This window comes from Sorex fumeus, unplaced genomic scaffold (assembly GCF_029834395.1).
Source record: "Sorex fumeus unplaced genomic scaffold, SorFum_2.1 ptg000063l, whole genome shotgun sequence".
Classification (NCBI taxonomy): Eukaryota; Metazoa; Chordata; class Mammalia; order Eulipotyphla; family Soricidae; genus Sorex; species Sorex fumeus.
The window spans coordinates 38,007,285-38,027,468 of NW_026606120.1; the positions used below are offsets into that span (position 1 = coordinate 38,007,285).

Genomic DNA, 20,184 nt, shown 5'->3' on the forward strand with positions numbered 1-20,184 from the left:
ACTGTGTTTTAGACATTATCGATTCTATGACAGCTTTCTGTTAATATTTTTTTGGGGTAACTTTTCTCATTCCTTTATTTTCTGTATCATTGTTTTAGAATTCTATTTACCTTATAAGACATATGCATAAATTTTTATTATAAGATCCATTTGGAATAATTAAAACACATATCAAAAAAAGCAAAATGCTCAAATAAACTGTCCTCCCATTGTTCATCAATTTGCTTGAGCGGGCCCAGTAACGTCTCCATTTTGAGACTTCTTGTTACTGTGTTTGGCATATTGAATACACCACGGGTAGCTTGCCAGGCTTTGCCACGGGGGCGAGCTACTCTCAGGAGCTTGTAGGGCTCTCCGAGAGGGGCGGAGGAATCGAACCTGGCTCAGTCAGGCTGGCTGCGCACAAGGCAAATGCCCTACCGCTGTGCCATCGCTCCAGCGCCCAAATAAACTAAGATTTTTTTAAAAAAAGAATTCACTAAGAAAAGGAGCTGGAATGATAGTATGGCAGGTAGGGCTCTTCCCTTGCAGAGGGCTGACCTGGGTTCAATCCCTGGTACCCCAGATGTTTCCCTGAGCACTGCCAGGAGTGATTCCTGAATGAAGAGTCAGGAGTACACTCTGAGAACTGATGAGTGTGGCCCCAAAACAAAAAATAAATAATTAAAAAGAAGAAAAAAGTTTTATTTGGAAAGTATTTTTATTCTACTCTATTTTCATTTATTGTTTTCTACTTGCCATACATTCTCCTTATTTTTTCTCTTTCGGATTGACACGAGATTGCTTTTTTCTCCTTATTTTTCTCAACTAGTATTGAATTTTAGTGTTCCTTCTCACATCATCTTTATCCATATATATTTTTCTAACAAAGTCCAAATTTGTAAGTACTTCCTCCTGTTCTTAAGTCAGACAACGATCTGAAGCTGCTTTTTGTTTCTGATTATTGTTCATATTTGTACTTGACATGAAATTTACCACAATATTTTAGTGTTTTTTTAATATACAATATCATTTACATTAAAAACTGGGTTCTATTTCAGTGCAAGGAGTAAAATTTCTAAGTTCTTATCTTTCTGAATATAAGCTGGTCTCACACTCACTCTTAAACTAATTTTTCCAATGCATCAAATCCTAGATTATACAGATTTTCCATTGGAACACAGGTGCTCTTAACTCCAGACTCCATTCTTTATTGGTTTGTTTTATAGTTCTTCATTTCTGGAAGTCTATTACATTTGAAATATGTCTTTTTATTGGAGGGGGGAGAATTATTCTCCTCACTATATCTCAGAATCTTAATAAAATTTTTCTCCTCTTGAATTTGCTTTTAAGCTTCCTCACTTCTGTTTTCAAACCATAAATGCTCTCTGTGGATTCCTTATTTATTTTCAATTGTATGGATTTTGTATGTTGTATTCCTCCTTTTACCTTTAGTTTTGGTTTTGGGGTCACACCTGGAAATGCTCAGGGGTTCCTCTTGGCTCTGCACTCAGGAATTATACCGGTGGTGCTGGGGGAACCACAGGGTGCTGGGGACTGACCCTGGGTCAGTCGAGAGGGAGGCAAGTGCCCTGCCCGTTGCACTGTCTCCTCAGCCATGCGCCTTTACCCTTTTGACGATTTTAAATATGTTTGATGAAGGGTCTTGCATCTTTCATAAATGCTCTTTTCATGTAAGTCTTGCTTATCTGCCCATCCATTTGTGATTCTGGTGCTTTTCATTTATTTGTGTAGATCCATCTGTGGTACAAGTTCTTTCTACCTAAGGGACCTCCCTTTAGCAACTTATAGAGTATACCTAGTGGTAAAGAACTGTTTTCAGCTTCGTTATGTGAAAAAAAATTACATTGTCTTCATTTTGAGATATATAGTCAGTGGGTTTAGAATTTTACTTGGACTGCTTTCCTTTTTCTCTCATTACCCCACTTAGAGTATCCACTGTTTTCTTGTTTGCTTTGTTTTCAAAAAAAGCAATACACTGTCATCCTGACTTTATTCCTTTACATATAACACATTTGTCTTTTTTCCCTGGCTGTTTTTAGGACTGTTTCTCTTATCACTGCTTTTGAACAACTGAAGCATGTCCAACAGTGCTTAGGGCTTACTCCTGGCTGTGTGATCAGGGACCCACTTGATGATGTGGTGAAGATGGGGGTTCCCGAGGACCCAAACAGGGTAAGTGACACACAAGGCAAGCATCTTAGCCCCTTACTGTCTCTCTGGCCTGGGCTTGCGCAGTTACGTCTTGGTATAATTTTTCTCTTCCTTCCTTCCTTCCTTCCTTCCTTCCTTCCTTCCTTCCTTCCTTCCTTCCATCCTTCCTTCCTCCCTCTCTCCCGTCTTTCTTTTTTTGTGTGTGTCTGTAATTTATGGAATCCTGAAATCTATGGATTTACAGTCTATTAAACATGAAGTTTTCGTCAGCCATTATTATATAAAATGTTCTCTGACTTCCCCTTCCCATTTTGTGAACTACAATTACATGAATCTTAGGCTGCTCAAAGGTGTTCCACAGATCACTGATGCTTATTTTGTTCTTTTGAAATCTATTATTTTTCTGCTTCATTTTGAACAGTTATTATTACTATTCTTTTAAATACAATTACGTTTTCTCTTGAAATGTCTAATCTACTGTTAAACTCACCCAGATATTTTCCACCTTAAATACTGTAGTTTTCACCTCAAAGTTAGGCATAGATTTTTATTGGTGTTATAAGTTTCTACTTTTTGAATAGAAAGAACACGTTAATAACTGTTTTAAGTCCATGTCTGCCTATTCTGACATCTGTGCCAATTCAGGATAAGATTAGTTTGATTCTCCCCCCCCCCCCCCCAATTCTTCCCCATCTTCCTTTCTTCCTTTCGCCCCTCCCTCCATTCCCCGCCTGTTCCCTACCGTGGTACCAGGGATTAAAGACATGAAAAGCACGCACTTTAGTGCTGAGCCCTACCCTGGTGCTTGGATCATTTTCTTCCCCCCCTCCTCCCTCCCTCCCTCTCTCCCTCCCTCCCCCTCTCTCTCCCTCCCTCCCTCCTTCAATCCCTCCCTCTCCTGAGCATTGCTGGGGGTCACTTCTAGTAACAGTGGGCCTGGCAATAGATTCTGGCCTGGTGGTCCAGTGCTAGGATCAGGTGCTGTGGTGCTGCTCAGGCCCAGCGGTGCTTCAGGGTCATCAAGAATATACCCAGTGTTGTACTGGGGATCCCTGCATCCTGGAGGTTGAATCTGGGGCATGGCAGAGCTTTGAGTGATGTCCCCACTCCCACACCTGGTAGTTTGTTTCCTGGATGCCAGACATCATGGGTTTTACATGACTATCCAGTACTTATATTCCTATAACTATGTTTGAATTTTGCATGCAAACAAGTGACATGGAATCTGTCGGGTCCTTTTAAAGTTCCAAGAGGTATGGCAAGCATGGTGGAGCCATAGTAGGGTGGGTAAGGTGACTGCTTGCATGCAGCAGACCTGGGTTCAAGCCTTGGCACCACATATTGCCCACGAGTTCCTCCAGGAGCGATCCCTGGGCGCAGAGCTGAGAGTAGCCCCGAGCACCAAGGATGCGCCCCCCTCCCACACCCTTAATAAGGCTCTTGAGGCTGGTCTCAAGTAGTGCTTGGGGCACTGGCCTTTCAGTGTTTGAGCTCAGTCCTGCAGGGTGCCTGGACCCCTCCTGGGAGTGCTTGGGAGGTACTGGGGCTTAACCTTTGAGCTATCTGATCCATCTTAAGGCTTAAAGGGAGAACCAGAGCTTATTTTTCCCTGGGTTTATTATTCTCCACTGTTGAGGTAAGGTCTGAGGAGACCAAAGGTGAGCTGTAGATCAAAACTGGGTCGGTCTGGGTACACATACAGTATAACAAAGACCTGCTGGGCTCTGTGGATCATATGGCATGTCAGGGATCAGTTGTGTGCAGATAAGGTATAGCAAGTGCCCTACCTGCTATACCTTTGCTCTGACCCCTCTTCCCAATTAATTTATTATTATTATTATCATTATTATCTTTTGCTTTTTGGGTCACAACCGGCGATGCTCAGGGGTTACTCCTGGCTCTGCACTCAGGAATTACTCCTAGCGGTGCTCAGGGGGGACCAGATGAGATGCTGGGAATCGTACCCTGGTCAGTTGCATGCAAGGCAAATGCCCTACCCGCTGTGCTATCACTCCAGCCCCTCTTCCAAATTACTTTAGTTAATTCTTTCCCATTTACATGTGTTGTTTAATATTCTGAGAAGTTGAGGGAGACCCTCTGAAGACACACAGAGTCCTCTTTTGATAGGTCTCTTCTCTCCACTATTCTGTCCTGTGAAGTCTTGTTGCCTTGCTTTTACATCACTCCTGGTTACACCCTGTTAACTCAGGCAGCCCAATGGGTATCTCTCTGCACTAAAATCTGGACACTCAAGGCAGTAAGACAGGGTATTAACAGGATTTACTTTACTTCTCATCTCAGGGATTACACTGTCCTTTGTAGTCTGACATCTACTTTTCTCAAAATTGTCTTTCTTATATATGCTATCTGGTTTTCAGTGGTTTCAAAAAAGAGGATAAAACTGGCATTGTCAGAAGCAAAAGTTTCGATCCTTCCTTCAGACTACAACTTGTTCTCCTTCTACTCACTCTTCCGTTAATTATACTGTGATCTTCATCAGTCCTACCAGGAATTATAGTTCATGTAAGCCCTACTTTGCCCAAATCCATCACTAGTTTCCCTTAGTCACTTTCATCTATGTAGCTTGGATTCATGATCTATGATATCAGTAATAATTTTACCAATGGTCTTTCCCTCTCTACTCCGTTAGCCCAGTTGATTGTATAGAAGCAGTACAAATTTCTTTAATAAGTGGATGGAAAAACAAATGGAAAAAATAGAGTGTTGAGTATTAACCCTAAGTGTTCTAGGCTTCATCAGTGAATTGCCCCTTTTCCTCCTCTCAGAGAAGCTTATTGTGCTCTTGCTGGGATCCCTAATTTAGTTAAAGTTTATCTTTAACCCTTCCTCTGCATTTTTCTCTCATTGTCACAATTCCCCAAGTCAGTCTTGATTACTTATTTGACGTGTAGTGTATTTGTACCTACTTTCCTATTTCCCCTCTAGCTTTTTTATATTTTATTATAGAGCAATATTCTTTGGTTAAATACAAAAAGGCCATTAACGCCATGTTCCTAATATTTGGGAGTTGATTGATTCTGAAAATTATCTACTTCTGGGCATAATTACTTGGTCATAATTACTTGACTCAGGCTTCAGTTGCTGTAGTTCCTAACATCCCAAAAGGGAGGTCCTGCCATGAAACTGGGATGGACCCCGGGCAAGTGGCAAAGCTACCCTGGTATCAAAATGGCACAGCCCAGAAAGTTTAAATGCATGGTCTTGATGCAAGCTGTTACGACTTAAGAGACAGGACCCCCAGGGGGAAGGACAAGCTGAACTGGCCTGAGGACTTAGTCTAGGATTTATGGTAAAAGTCTTGCTTGCTCTCAGAGTCCAGAGAACTAAGTGTTGGGATCTTTGTCTCTTACTGTGTTTATCCAAACAACTGCAAGTATTGATAACATATACAACTAGAGGGAAAAATAAAAGCAATGTAGATGTCCCTGGGAGACAGTGTGTCTCCTTACTTTAATCTCCCCAAAAGAGAATTTCATATGTTTTATCTATGTTAAAGATCTATGTAAATTTCCAGATGTTTTACCTATTAAATGATCAATCACGGCTATGTCCTTACCTCAACCCTCCTTCAGATGTTCAATACGTATGCTAGCAGCTCTGCACTAAACAGGCCATTTTCACCATCAGGCTGTGGTTCCCCTCCTCCCCTGACCCCCGCTCCCCGTGCGCGCGCGCGCGCGTGTGTGTGTGTGTGTGTGTGTGTGTGTGTGTGTGTGTGTCTATTTCTGACATGTTTGCTTATATTTCAAAGCTAAACAATATTTTAATTACTGCTTTGCTTTGGCCCCTCTCCACAATGCGGCACGCTATCGTAAAGTTTACGATGCTAAAATCTCAGGGCTGGGGCACATGGAGATGCTACCGGCGCCCACTTGAGCAAACTGATGATTAACGGGATGACAGTGCTAAAGAGCAGTGCTTTGCTTTATAGTATCATCTTTTAAAAATAAATATATACATATGTGAATTAGGTTATCCTTTATGTTTAAGTATCATTTTCTCAATCCCACAATACTTAAGATATATGCTTTTTCTTCTAGTAAAAGTCATGGATTTAGGGGTTATAAAAATAGTCTTTTGAGCATGAATAAACTTTAGAGGTTAAGTTCCTACCACTTTCTAATTTTACAAATTATTAAAGAGGTTTTAGAAAATTAGATAATTTGAATAAAGTGTTTTTCAAAGTTCATATTGCTTTCTAACAGCAGAATTAACACAAAACTAAAATTTCCTGACTACAACCCATTGCAATACTAAATTTTCTTGCCTTAGTCTACTTCTGTCCAATACTAACTTTTTATTCGATATGCCAAACACAGTAACAACAAAGTCTCCAATGGAGACGTTACTGGGCCCGCTCGAGCAAATTGATGAACAACGGGAGGATGGTGATGGTGATGACTAACTTTTTGGCTTTTTGGGTCACACCCAGCAATGCTACGGGTTTATTCCTGGTTATGCACTCAGAAATTACTCCTGGGGGACCATATGGGATGCAGGGGATTGAACCCGGGTCAGCTGCGTGCAATGCAAATGCTCTACCCACTGTACTATCGCTCTGGCCCCTGTCCAATACTATTAATTTTGCAAACAATTTGAATGTAATTATAACAGAGTTTTCTTTGGCTTCCCAGTGATATTACAGATTTTTTTAAAAAAAGTGATGTGGTAACCACTGGAGTTTTAGAACAAGGTGATTCAATATAGAAAAAGATGGTTGATGGAGAAAAGGTACAGTGTCCTTTTAAAGATTATTCACTGACAATACAGATACAGAAAGGTCAACATTACTGTCATATAATACTGACAATGCAGAATCTAATGCCAGATGTACAGTAACACAGTAATTTACAGGTTAGTATATGAGTAACATAACAGAAGATATGGAAGGGAATATGTTCTATCAGAATCCTTACATAATTTTACTTTTACTCTCTGAAACTGGTTCTCTGTCTCAAAGTTTCAAGAAAAGCAAGGCATCTTGTCAGATTTTATATTTATATTCTGATTACACATTGACATTTGCATTGACCCAAACCACATAAGGTCTAACAGTAATAAGAAACTAAGAAATGGGAATAACATTAAAAAAACCCAAAGAATTAAACATGAATAACATCACTTCAATGTATGCATTTGAAATAAGTACAAACACATACATTTCTATTGAGTAGACTCAAAACATGAAAATGAGTTATTTTCAAATGTAATATAATATTAGCTGCTAATATGGTCTTTCTTATATTCACCAAATATTTCTAACTTTTTATTATGGACACATAACTCCATTATTTTTCTGACTCCTATTAATTGAGTAGGGCTATATGACTAGTTATAAGCTCTGTTGGTAATACATTTCCAGGTTGAACTCACTTAATTGCAGGTTAAAATTCTCTAGAATTTTCTCTTTTGTCTGGGATAGAAACTGTAAACTTCAGAAGCTATTCTATCAACCCCACTCCCTAATTCCCCATGGTAACATATGCCAACCCATTATGGACAAGTACTGTTGCCAGGAAATAATCCTTGCTTTAAGTCACTGATATTTTTAGTTATTCATTGTCACACATGGCTTATCCTGACTAATGTATCTGATACACAAATACATCCTGACTGATATTTCTCTTCTCTGAATGGAATTATCTTAGGGGATGAATACTCATAGGAGTTCACAAACATTAGGAGGATGGCAGGGTAAAATAGAAGAGAGAGAGAAAGTGAGAGACAGATATAGGAATCATTCTAAGATATAGACATGTATAATCTTAATGTAATTTGCACAGATGTTCAAATTGGGATTGTGACGAACAAAATCATATTCTTATTGTTGTTGTACTATTACTACCGTATTAGTTTTGCAGTTAAAAAAAATTCCTGCCATTACATGCTCTCACCTCCTTTCTTGGTATTGGATAGATACAGAGGAAGGAGAAATCATTCAAGCATTTGGATCTCAGGCTACTGCAATAAGGAGTCCCAGTTTATTCTTTGAATATTTAGTTGTTCTCTCTCCTGATTGGACTGCACATTATGTGTAATTGAGGGTGATGTTTTATATTTCTTTCGGAATGTCTAAAAGCTCAATGAAAGCTGAAGTTCAGCTTCCATTGCTTTCAGAGAATTGGCACAGAACCCGCTGTTGATCATCTATCTCTCGGGATCACTCAAAGCAGATGCATCAATCCTCACATTTTTTATTTCTTGCAGCTTCAGAAATATACAAAGAGAAGCACAAGGCAGGGATGAGGCAGAGCAGAGAGGAATATGTCTCCAAGTGTCTGGGATTTATGTCCTCACTGGCAACAAACTCAGTGAAGCAAATAAAGAGACATTAAAATGAATTTAAATTCTCCTAGCAGTTATTTCATTTATATGAATGTGTGTTCTAATAGGTTTATTCACATATTTATCACTTCTGTTTTTTGGTGCTTTTTATTATTCAAACTTGCCATTCTTAATTAGAGATGATTTATGGAGCCCCAGAAGTCAAGTGGTATATCTGAAAACCCATGGGTGAGTAATACAGTAAAAACTGTAATGAGAGACAGATTAACACTCATCAAAATTCTTTGAATTGTCAGTGATCAAACCCAATAGGAGATTTTTATACACTGTGTACCTAGGCTTCCATGTCTCACTCCTTTGACTAAGTCTTGGAGCGTCTGTATTATTTTTACACTGCTTCCCTCTTTATCAACCAAGACAACAGCAAATATGGCATGATGCCCTTCTGCTGAGTGTGCATGTTGATTCAAGAAAAGAGAAAATAGTCAAATGCAACTTTTCATTTTTCATAACCACACGGAGAATATGATTTTGTTTGTCACAATCCCAATCAGCTCCTGGATCAATATCTGAACTTCATTGTATTCATCTCATTTAGCCCTTTTCTTGAGAAGCTAATCCATGTCAGTTGAGACCATTTTTCCCTAATTGCTATATCAGACAACTCAACAGACTTATTCCTGTGATGTGTCTTTCTAGAAATGAGCCTTTTCATATCGATGAGAACAAAACATGATGATAGAAGTGAGTGTGTATGTTTGTACAGCTTCCCTTTCACTTGGCTTCAAACTCTTAAGCTTGTTTTCTGATGCAGCCAAAAGAGAGTCAATCTCCTGAACTCCCAAGCTGTACATTCTAAGTGGTAACTGGGGAGAAGAAACGGGGGGAGGGGCTGCATCTGTATTACAACTAGGACTGAGCCACGCTCCTGGTGTCTATATTGAACACATCTATTATTTGGCCCAAAGAAGAGATTCACTATAAATTACTACCTCAATATTCTAGCACGGATCCCTATACCATTTCACTGGATTTCCTGGTATCCATGCTGTTTGAGATTAGCAGAACAGGGACATTTTCTCCCTGCCATTGTACAGAACTGGATGTAGGCTTTTCCACAATAGATATGGTTGGAAACTCTTCTTCCTTCTGCTGTTGAACCTTATCAAGCTAGACTTGAGGTACTCTGTGGTCTTCTAGGAATAGGGGAGGTCAGTAAGAGGCATTTCTATTTTAAACCTATCAACAGCAAAACTAATATCATATCCCTTTACTCAGAATCTGCATTCCTCCTTTAAGGTTCTAGAGATTTTTAAATAGGGTATTCTATAAAAACTTAGCTACTAGATTAATTTTATATTTAGACCCTATCTTAAATTATTTTCAAGAATCTTTACATTTGGGGGATGTTCAGCCACTCCCATAGGTGAGACTTCGTAATTATGAATAAAGTCCAGATTCCTTTTACCTAGGCTAACGCTTATCAGAAAGTGTCCCTTGACGTCTGCAGACCGGGCTATTGCAGCAGCTCCCAGTGACCTCTGGCCATACTTCTGAGTTTCATTTTGGTTCCAGTGAAAGCAAGGACTTGAGGGACGAGGCCTTCTAACCTGAGAGCTCCTACCTGGTCCCAGAAAGGACCCCGTAAGTTTCATAAGTTTTCTCCATAAGTTTTCACCTTTTATTGATAGTAAGGAAGAGAAATCTTGAAAAGCTTACATATGATCCTAGCAGAACCCTCCCTCCTCTCTGCCTCCCATCCGTCACAGCCTCATTACCCTATCTGCTTAGAGATGGAGCTCACTACAGTTTAACCTCATTAGGTCAAATTCATACTTGACATATGAATTCATATCTTCTCCTCACCATTTTTATCCATGTCCCTTTGTAGCTATACCTTTCTCTCTAATATGTCACCATTCAAAGTTACATATATGTATATATACATAAATATTTGTCTATATTCCTACCATAATGCAAACTACATGAGAAAAGGAGCCCTTCTCTGGATTTTTCAGGCACATTAAATAAGTATCTTGAATAAGTGAGATTACAGTAAATTAGTATTTATTGAGAGACGAACAATAACTATTCTTGTGATTTTGGATGAATGACCCCTCATTAACCTCTGAGGATGTATTAACCTTTCCCAGGGGTTCTCTTTTACTGAAGAGACCGTAGAAACCAAATCATATTACTTTGGGCATAATTCTATTTTTTGCTTTTTGGGCCACACCCAGAGATGCTCAGGGGTTACTCCTGGCTCTGCAGGCAAGAATTACTCCTGTCAGTGCTTGGGGGATCATATGGGATGCTGAGAATCGAAGCCGGGTCAGCCGTTTATAAGGCAAATGCCTTACCCACTTATACATAGTTCAGCCCCCTGGGTATAATTCTTGATACCCCTAAAACATTTGCCAAAGAAATAAAAATGCCCAGTGTAATGATTACTGGCCTTCTATTAATTTTCTGAACTCCTACTGGCACTTCTGTTCAATGTGCACTATTTGGATATATAATCAGGGAAAATCAATGAACAGATTTCTGATTATGAGATTCAAATTTGAGATCAAAGGCATGATGGAAAACTGGCATGTGGTGAAAGCCTAAAATATGATAGTCTTACAATCATCTTTGTAAGACTAGCATATTCATGAGGGTAATTAACTTCTCACTTTAATTTCTGAGCACTCAGCCACTGAATGCTAGAAATAATGTGTGGAGCAGCTCTTCTAGAAGGCAGTATATGAGCCGGTCCTACAAGTAATCATGCCCTATGCCAGTAAGCTGGAGTGCCCCACTTACATTCCATAACACAAACCAATCCACTGGACACTGCAAGGGCCACCCTGTTAATGGCTTATTCTATTTAAAAGCTATTATGTTCAAAACCAAGAGGGTGGACAGAGGATATGGACATTATTTGGAACAGTTTAGCTTTGATGACTACATCTATGAATTTCCCACAAGTTTGCTGGTAGTTCCCTAAATGTCAAAAATTAAGGCAATATATCAGCATCTTTAGTAATGGAGGAGAGTTTAGGAAGTTTCAGAAGTACAACACCTCTTATTTCTACTGATAAGTCACAAATGGAGAAACCTACTTTGGTTAATCAATTTGATCATGAACTTGCTCCCCTCAGTGTTCAGATGCTCACCAAATCCTCACAAATCTATGATATATCAGTGCCAGATTTCAGGGTCATTTTCATAATGAGAGGGCCACACCCTGAAATCTAAACCTGTTTCAATATCAGTAAATTTCACCCTCCAATACCTTCCCTGGTATGTCGATGCATATCATCCAGAATGCCCAATCTGAAGCCCCTCACAATGTGCATAGATTTCAGGCCTACTGAAAGGTCAGAGAAGACCTTAACAGACAAGAGAATCCCTGAACATCTTTACAGATAGAATTGCACTCCTTATTCCACCAAGCAAGAAATAGTAGCTACATGGACACTTCCTTTTTGATCGCTGCTATTTCTAATAACACTTTCTGTGGCTGCCTCGAAGACCACACCAACCCATACTATGTGCGGTTTATTACCATGCTCCAGAACCTTTAGTGGTCATGGGAAGCCCGAATATAGCAGCACCTGTGCTATAAAACTTGGGTCAGGGCAGGCTTGCACAGCTGGAAGAAACTGTTCGGAGGACAGGTCCGATATTGGTCTTTAGCCCTTGCCTCAAGAGTCCACTATTCACAAAACCCAACCTAAAAAAGTGGAATCAAAGCCTGAGAAGGCCCTGCCCAAGCTTTTTTGGGAGGTTAAACCTGGAAATGATTAAGGACTAGTCCTAGATCTGTGCTTAAGAGTGGCATTGCTCAGAGGAGCATATGTAGTACCCTGATTTGAATTGGAGTCAACAGCATGCAAGGCAAGAGGCTTAAGCCCTGAACTATCTGTCCAGTCCTGAGCAGGCCATTCTGGTGACCCAAAATAAGATGAAGGTATGTCAGTACCACTAGGGCTGGAGCGATAGCACAGCGGTAGGGCGTTTGCCTTGCACACAGCCAACATGGCCGACCCGAGTTCGATTCCTCCGTCCCTCTCGGAGAGGCCGGCAAGCTACCGAGAGTATCGCGCCCGCACGGCAGAGCCCGGCAAGCTCCCCGTGACGTATTCGATATGCCAGACACAGTAACAACAAAGTCTCCAATGGAGACGTTACTGGGCCCGCTCGAGCAAATCGATGATCAAACGGAGGGCCTTTACATTTTTTTTACATGTAAGTACCACTAACCTTGAGACTCTTGGTTACCAGAACTACAGTTCTTAATTTCTGATAGTGCTTTCAGTATTTACGACTTGCCTACCTTCAGGAACTATAACTTTGGAATGCTTTTAAAGGTCTTACATCTTCAAAAGTCCTTTTACTTGTGTCAAATCCCTTTCCCATACATGTGTATTTGCGTGCACATATGCACACACAGAAACCCACATGTTGGATGATGGCCACATGTCTATTTCTCGTGGAATCTCTAATACTAATCGAAATGAATCCTCTACATTTCATAAGTCATATATGTGTGTATGTACATATACGTGTAAAAATACTCAGTTTCTGTGTTATGGAGGGCAGAAACTATTTCTTTGAAGGGACAATGGTATTTGCAACACACTCTGGAGTCTAAAGCTCAGTAAAAAAGAGCAGATCTTTCATCAAAATGGGATTGTTTTTAGGGGAGTGGTTTGGGCCACACTTGTTGTGTCCAGGGATTACTCCTGGCTCTGTGCTCAGGGATCAATCCTAGTCATGCTTAGTGGAATGATATGCAGTGCCAAGGACTGAACTCGGGTTAACTGCCTGCAAGGCAAGAATCTTACCCACTGCACTTATCTCTCTGTCTCCTCAATGTGGTATTTTAAATAATCCAAGCTTTAGGGTGCTCATATATTCCATCTGTCATGGTGCACAAGTAGAACATGACAGTGCAGCAGACACAAGACCTTCCGCTGCTCCCTAGGTCATGCATGTACTCTACTATGCCTACCTCCATGTGTTCTGGAGGACCCACACTTCCTCCAGGTTATTTTCTTTCTTAATGATGCCAACTTTATGCTGAAGCCAAAGCAACTCATCAGTGAGCTTGAACATACAGCAAATACAGAGAATGAAACTAGGGAGAAACTCTTATGGGTTAACAATGCACACTTAGAATATACCTGAATGCAGATTCAACATTCAGACATGTATAAAACTTACAAAGTGACTCTCTCATATGCCTCCTTCTTGAGTACAGAATTTTGATAATTTAGTTTTGTATGCTATTCATTGGCTATTACAGGACAGTGCTTTAAGAAATTCTTGCTGATTAAGTAATTCCAATGGCTGTCTGGAGGAATATGTCAGAATATATGTAAGTTGAGAGTCAGCTTTGGAAATTAAAATTCTGAAAAGTTGATTTCCTAGGTGATTAAAAAAGCACAGAAGTTGAAGACTCTGTTCCTTGTAACCCCTGGGTTCAATGGAAGTGAGATGCAAGGGGAAACCTTATTCACTAAGAAATCATTGCAGGACCAAAGAATATGACCAGAAGATAGGAAACAGCAAAGCAGTCTTTCTCTTTCCTGTCATTTTTTTCTGACATATTAGAAAAACCTGAGAGGGTTGGACTGGTGAGACAGTACAGTGGGTAGGGTGTTGTCTTGCATGTGGCCAACCTAGGTTCGATCATTGGCATCCATATGGTCCTCCGAGCCTGCCAGGAGTGATTTCTAAGTGCAGAGCCAGGAGTAAGCACTGAACACTGCTGGGTGTGGCCTGAAAACAAAATATGAACAACAAAATAATACCCCTAAAACCTGAGAAGGAATTCACTAGCTATTAGGTTAGTGAAATTCACTCTCCTTTTGTTATGGCCTTTAGTAATATAGAAAACTTACAAATATTTCTATGAATGTAATGGAAGCAACAATACTTGTAATCAAAAGAGTTGATTTGTCTTGAAAAGTTTTATGTGTGTTTTATATGATGATACCCGCACCGCCCACCTGCCCCCCTTTCTCCGCCCAGCACAGGCAGGTGTGCTTTCATTTAGACTCGAGGGTTAATATTTCCCTTTGCACAATGCTTGGCAATAGAAGAGCCGTGTATTTATGAACAGGAAGCTCATGTGGGGGTTAGAATTTGCCAGTTAATCTCTCACTTGCAGCAAGTGGAGTTTTGAATAGTGCAAAAGGCTTGTTCCCTCCCTTCCTCCCTCCCCCCTCTCTCTATGTATATATGCACATACATATGTTTACATATATCCATATAAGCTCCAGTATATATACATATAAATATCCTGAATTTTAATGATTCAAGGATAGAGGTCCTAAGGAAAAGCTACAGCTAGTGTTAGGATGTGGATGGAGAGAGTGCACTGACTATGCTAACAGCAACGGGAATTTTCATACTGGTGAGTTTTCACAAAGGAATCCAGATAACTGCTCATTTCTCAACTTTTTATCTATAAAACATAATGACATCTCACAAGTTTACTGAGTCAAAGGATATTAGTGGGTAAAAGAACTGCTAAATGTTTTGACATTGCTAAGTATTGACAAGCAGTAAAGTAATCGTTGTCAATATCATTTCAGGATCTGCCCTTTGCCAAACTCTTCCTCAGTACTCAGAGATTTGGGCTTTATTTTTGAAAAATTACCCTAGTTATAAAAAATAGATTTCTTAAGAATCCTCCTCTGTAAAGATAGCTAGTTTGATCGTTCATGGATCCTAAGGAATAGATGCACCTGTTATCAGGTAATAGTTTTGCTTTAACAGGGATCTTATAGTTAAAATACCTTAACCTAGGTTGTTCGTGAAAGAGAAGCATCAAGACTATCTGTGAATCCATTAGAAATATTAGTTATTGGATTCACTCCTGACCTAACTACTGTGTCATGAACTCTAGTGGTCAAACTCAGAAATCTGTGTCTCTTTTTTCCTTTTACGGAGAAGGGTTTGGGCCATGCATGATGGTGGTCAGGGGGCTACTCCCGGCTTGTGCCCAGAGGTCACTCTTTGTGGTACTTGTGGGACCAATTGTAGAGCCAGGATCAAACCACATTGGGCCACATGGAAGGCCCCTCTGGTCTCAGAATTGTGCTTTGATAACCCGAGGTACAGATTATTCTGATGTACACTCAATTTTGAGAATGCGGGGAGCCCAAAGGAGAAACGGGAAAGTTAGGCCATGGGTGCTAAGACATGCCAATGAGAAGGCCTTACTTGACTGAGGAAGGTCAGAGACAGTCTGTGGGAGTTTTCATTCTCACTGCAGAGGTCTGTGATCTGTCTCTAATGATCCAGTGCACCGCCCCCTCTCCTTTCCCCCCCTGGAGTTCCTTATCCCAATTTCCCTAATCAAAACTGCACTCCAATCTCAGGAACTCTACCTACATCCCTTTCTTGATTTATTTTCTTCATTGCATTTGTTAGTTTCTATTATGTATTCTGTACTTACAGATCCTGTTTATTATCTGTATTCTCCAGTTAGAATGCATGTCCCAGGAGGACAGTCTGTTTTCCCACTGGTGTGTCTGAGCTCTGAGAACTGTGCCTGGCACCTCATGGGCTCACAGTACATATTTAAATCGATAATAACCAAGAAAGTGTGGAATATGAAATGTGAGAAAAATGCCCTCCTTGGGAGTTTTGGTCCACTAGAGAGATGAATTATAAACATAACGTTTGTGCACTGGTTTTACCTGGAAACAGTACCCTGTGAGATGTGGGTGGATGGATGGCTGGGGTTAGGGGAAATTTATGGCTATACAATGAACAGTGTGATCTGGCCCCAAAATAAAAATCAAGTGTTTTAAATTCTAGTTTTTATTCTGCCATTGGCTGGAGCGATAGCACAGCGGGTAGGGCATTCGCCTTACAAGCGGCCAACATGGCCGACCCGAGTTTGATTCCTCCGCCCCTCTCGGAGAGCCCGGCAAGCTACCGAGAGTATTCGATATGCCAGACACAGTAACAACAAGGTCTCCAATGGAGATGTTACTGGGCCCGCTCGAGCAAATCGACGATCAACGGGAGGGCCTTTACCTTTACCTATTCTGCCATTAATGTGTTATATGTTCTTGGGCAAACAGCGTTTTTGGGTCTCAGCTTTTTATATGTTGAACTCAATGATCTTCAAGGTTACTTCCAATTATGATTACAGATTCAATCATGTCTTACTGGGTTCTCATCTATTTCCTCTAGAATCAGCTTCGAGAGGAGAGAGCTGGATTTTTGTCCACCTAGTTCATAATGTCCAGTACTTGTAACATCCAAGTATTTGCTGCGTGAGCAAATCCCTTGAAAAGCAAATAATGATCTCACTCTCATCAGCTCTGCAGATGTAGGTTACAAAGACCCTGCCTGGCAAGACTCTCCTATCACAGGAGCAGAATTCTGGCTTTGCTTCTTCTTCTCTACCCTCAAAGGCAGACAGGCTTTGCATGATTCAATAAAGTGAGGACCTTGGATAGTGTGCAAGGGAGAGCCCAGGATGGGCACCGAGCCATCAGACCTGGGCTTTGGAATCATGGGTGTGGAGTTCAGAGACCTGAATTTGAATCATAGATCTGATGCTATTGTCTTTCTGTCGTTGTACAAGTTACTTCATTCTCTTAGCTTCCATCTCTTCATCTGATGAATGAAGATTGTCATAGTTTGACACCAAGGGTGGCTATAAAGATTTGTAAACTCCTCTCTAGGCGTTTATAAATCTGCACCAGGCTCCTCCCCATACCCAGTGAAGATGTCCTAATGGAAGCCACCTTGTCTGGTTCTGCTGCCGTCTTCCTAAAGGATGTCACTGCCTCCATGCCCAGAGACTGACACAGATTATGCTTCCAGTCCAGAAGGGCACCCTGACCAGTTTAGCTGAGGCTTTAGCTGGGGCTAAAGGGGGATAAAAATGGTGATGAAAAGTGCTTTCCAAAACATCTACCTTTGGAAATGCGTATCTTCTTTTGTTTTCATTTTGTATAATGGGATTCAGAGACCTGTAACTTTCTATGACTCACTAGCAAAGGGTGCAATTTTTGCAAATAAAATGGAACAACGGATTCTCATTCAAAAGTGCTGAGAAAACCTGAAGAGAATTGAGCAGAATTTGTACAGTGCTGTCTCTCCTTTTGGCTGCCTTTGTCTCTTATTCCACTTTGCTCCCTCCCTCCTTCCATCCCTCCCTCCCTGGCAGAGTGAATTACCCTGTTTCTGTCCTGGCCCCTCCAGTCACGCCCACTCCACATCCCACCACACTCACACATCTTTATTTAGGAAAACAACTCTGCTGCTAGGCAACTAGAAGACATGCCTGCTGTGGCTGGCATGACCCCTACCAGTGCCTGTGATCAGTGGTGCTACCATCATGCCAGATGTACCCTCACTGCATCTGTCCCCAGGCAGACAGATAGATCTTCCAGAAAGTGGAATGGGGTGGGTTCTTGGCAGAAAATAAAGGGCCTCAGGACTCAAGAGAAAGTATAAATCATCGTATATCAACAGCCTGCTTTAGAATGATTTTATTAGAACACATTCGAGAAAGTGACATACGGGGGAGGGGGAGACAGCAGCAATTCTCAGTCATGCAAGTGCCCATGTTAAGTTCTCCGTTGGATTAAGTTCAAGTACAAAGACAGTCCTTTCCTGAGCCAGGTGCAATTCCCAAAAATGGCACTCTGCATCGAGAGCGCGCACCCTTCACAGAGTTCAGAACACTGAACAAATCCCATCCTCACAATCAGATTGTGAGATACATGAAGTGTAAACTTTCAGATTTAAGGGAACCCTTTACCCAGCCCCCTCCCCCCCAACCCAGCTGGGGGAAGTCAACCCAACTTTGGGACCTCTTAGAAATAAGGTTTAGTCTATCGAAAATAAAGGAGTGGGGACTAAAAAATTAGAAAATTAATATATTTATATAGAGTGGAATCATCTTTGCCTCTTGCCTTGGGGTAGGATTTCCATGAAACTGTATCAAGGGCAGGGGCTCTCTCCTGAGTGTCTTGGGAATGGGAGGACTTTTTTTATTTTTTAACTTTTTATTACGAAAAATTGCAAACATATACAAAAGTAGAGAGAATGGCGTAACGAAAGTCCATGTACCCATCATCTGGTCTCAACGATTGGCAATATGTGGCCAGTTTGCTTCATTTACATTTCCTCTCACCCCCTCCCCCACAGGAGAATTTGGACGCAAATTTAGCTGGGAGGTGGTCTTTCATCCAGAGACCTCAGGAGTGAGGTTAGGGAGGAGCTAGAAACCCTGGCAAAGCCTGGGTCTGTCAAAGCAGATAGAACATGTATTGGGGGACATGATTGCTGCCAGTGGTGGGGAACAGCTAGCGTGAGCCCTCATCGTCCATGAGTCAGACCCTTGTCTGCTCTGCCTCCCTCCTTCTCATCACACGAAGGAGGCAAGTTAGATTAGAAGGATGGATTTGTCCAGATTGGGGGCCACAGACAATAGAACTTTCAACCTGGGGAAAAACTCCATTGACAAGAACATCCCTCTAATGAACCTGCCACGCACATGGTGGACTTTTAGAGCAGTGAGAGCCAATGTATGTGGGGAAAATGGTGTTCAGACAGGGCATCAGGGAAGTGAATCAGGTCATGGGCCTCTCACAGGTCCCTCCTGTCCCACCATTTTAGACTTTGGAGAGAAGCTTGCAACCAGCCGAGAAGTAGGGAGACCCGAGGGGGATGCCCATGGCCCAGATGGGCAGATTTTGCTTGGAACATGTTGCCCTCTGAGCAAAGGCTGTAACCCAGATCAGCCCTGCCAGAGTAGTCTCAAGAGAGGTGGGTGATGGGAGTCCAGATGGGAGGTCTCAACCGGGTGAGCTGCAGGGACAAGTCCCAGGCTGCGCGCTAAACGTAAGTGGAGAAAGGATCTCCAGGTCCCAGGTGCCACCGAGGAGCAAGGTTGCCATCCTGTTAAGAAAAGGGCCGGGGCTCTGTGATTTGCATATGACTTGGCAAAAATCTGCATGAGAACCCGTACTCTTTTACAGAAAACAGTTAAATCATCAGTGCAATCTACTGTATTTCTAGCAACCCAACACACAGAGTGCAACCTGGCAAACACACAGTCATTGAAGAGGAAGCAAGTTGCGCGGCAGACAGGCCTCGAGGTGAAGGCGCAGAGGCAGCCAGCCAGTAAAGGATCCAGGCGAGGATCGCTGACCGGCCGCTTGTGCTGACCTTACTCACATGCATGCACTTTTCCTGGTGTGAGTCCTGGTAGATCAGTACTACAATGGCCTCCCAAAGTCCCCGATGCATGAGGAGGAGAGCAACCAGGAATAATGTAAACAGGGTGCAAGAGCTAGCCCTAATAGCAGCTCCCATGAGTGTTTATTTCATAGCCTGTGTATTTGCTTTCTTGTTTCAACTCTTTTAGGGTCCCTATATTCTACTGACATGTTCAACTGTGACATTCAGTTGGGAGAAGGAAATGGTCCTTCATGTAGCAGATCTTTGGCAGTAAGATCCAAAGTTCCTGAATTCAAGTGTTTCCAGAGTCTGTGACATGTGATTGCTTATAAGTCTGCCAAGGCATGCAGCTGGTTCGTGTGGGCTGTGAGGCTGCGGGGTGGGCAGGAGGGACAGCTGGGAGTCTTTGGTGCCCAACTGCCACAGTGTGAGTGTGCTCACATACCCTCCTGGGCTGGCTGCACCAACAAAATCACTGCTTTGTGAAGAGACAGTGCCTGTCAAGGAGTCAACCCACTA

General features: G+C 41.7%; 1 protein-coding gene across 22 annotated transcripts in view; it reads right to left on the minus strand.

Annotated features, from left to right (window-relative positions):
• The window catches only part of KALRN (kalirin RhoGEF kinase), a 792,058-nt gene that overhangs the window by 189,705 nt on the left and 582,169 nt on the right, over positions 1-20,184 (minus strand). For 6 of the 22 annotated variants that reach the window (XM_056127426.1, XM_056127424.1, XM_056127420.1 and 3 more), the window contains exon 34: positions 17,954-19,383. The exons of the other annotated variants lie outside the window; for them this stretch is intronic. In XM_056127426.1, the coding sequence (XP_055983401.1) occupies positions 19,321-19,383 (63 nt within the window). In that variant the 3' untranslated portion in view covers positions 17,954-19,320. Of the gene's footprint in view, positions 1-17,953; positions 19,384-20,184 lie in introns of those variants that run through there. 22 annotated transcript variants of the gene reach the window in all.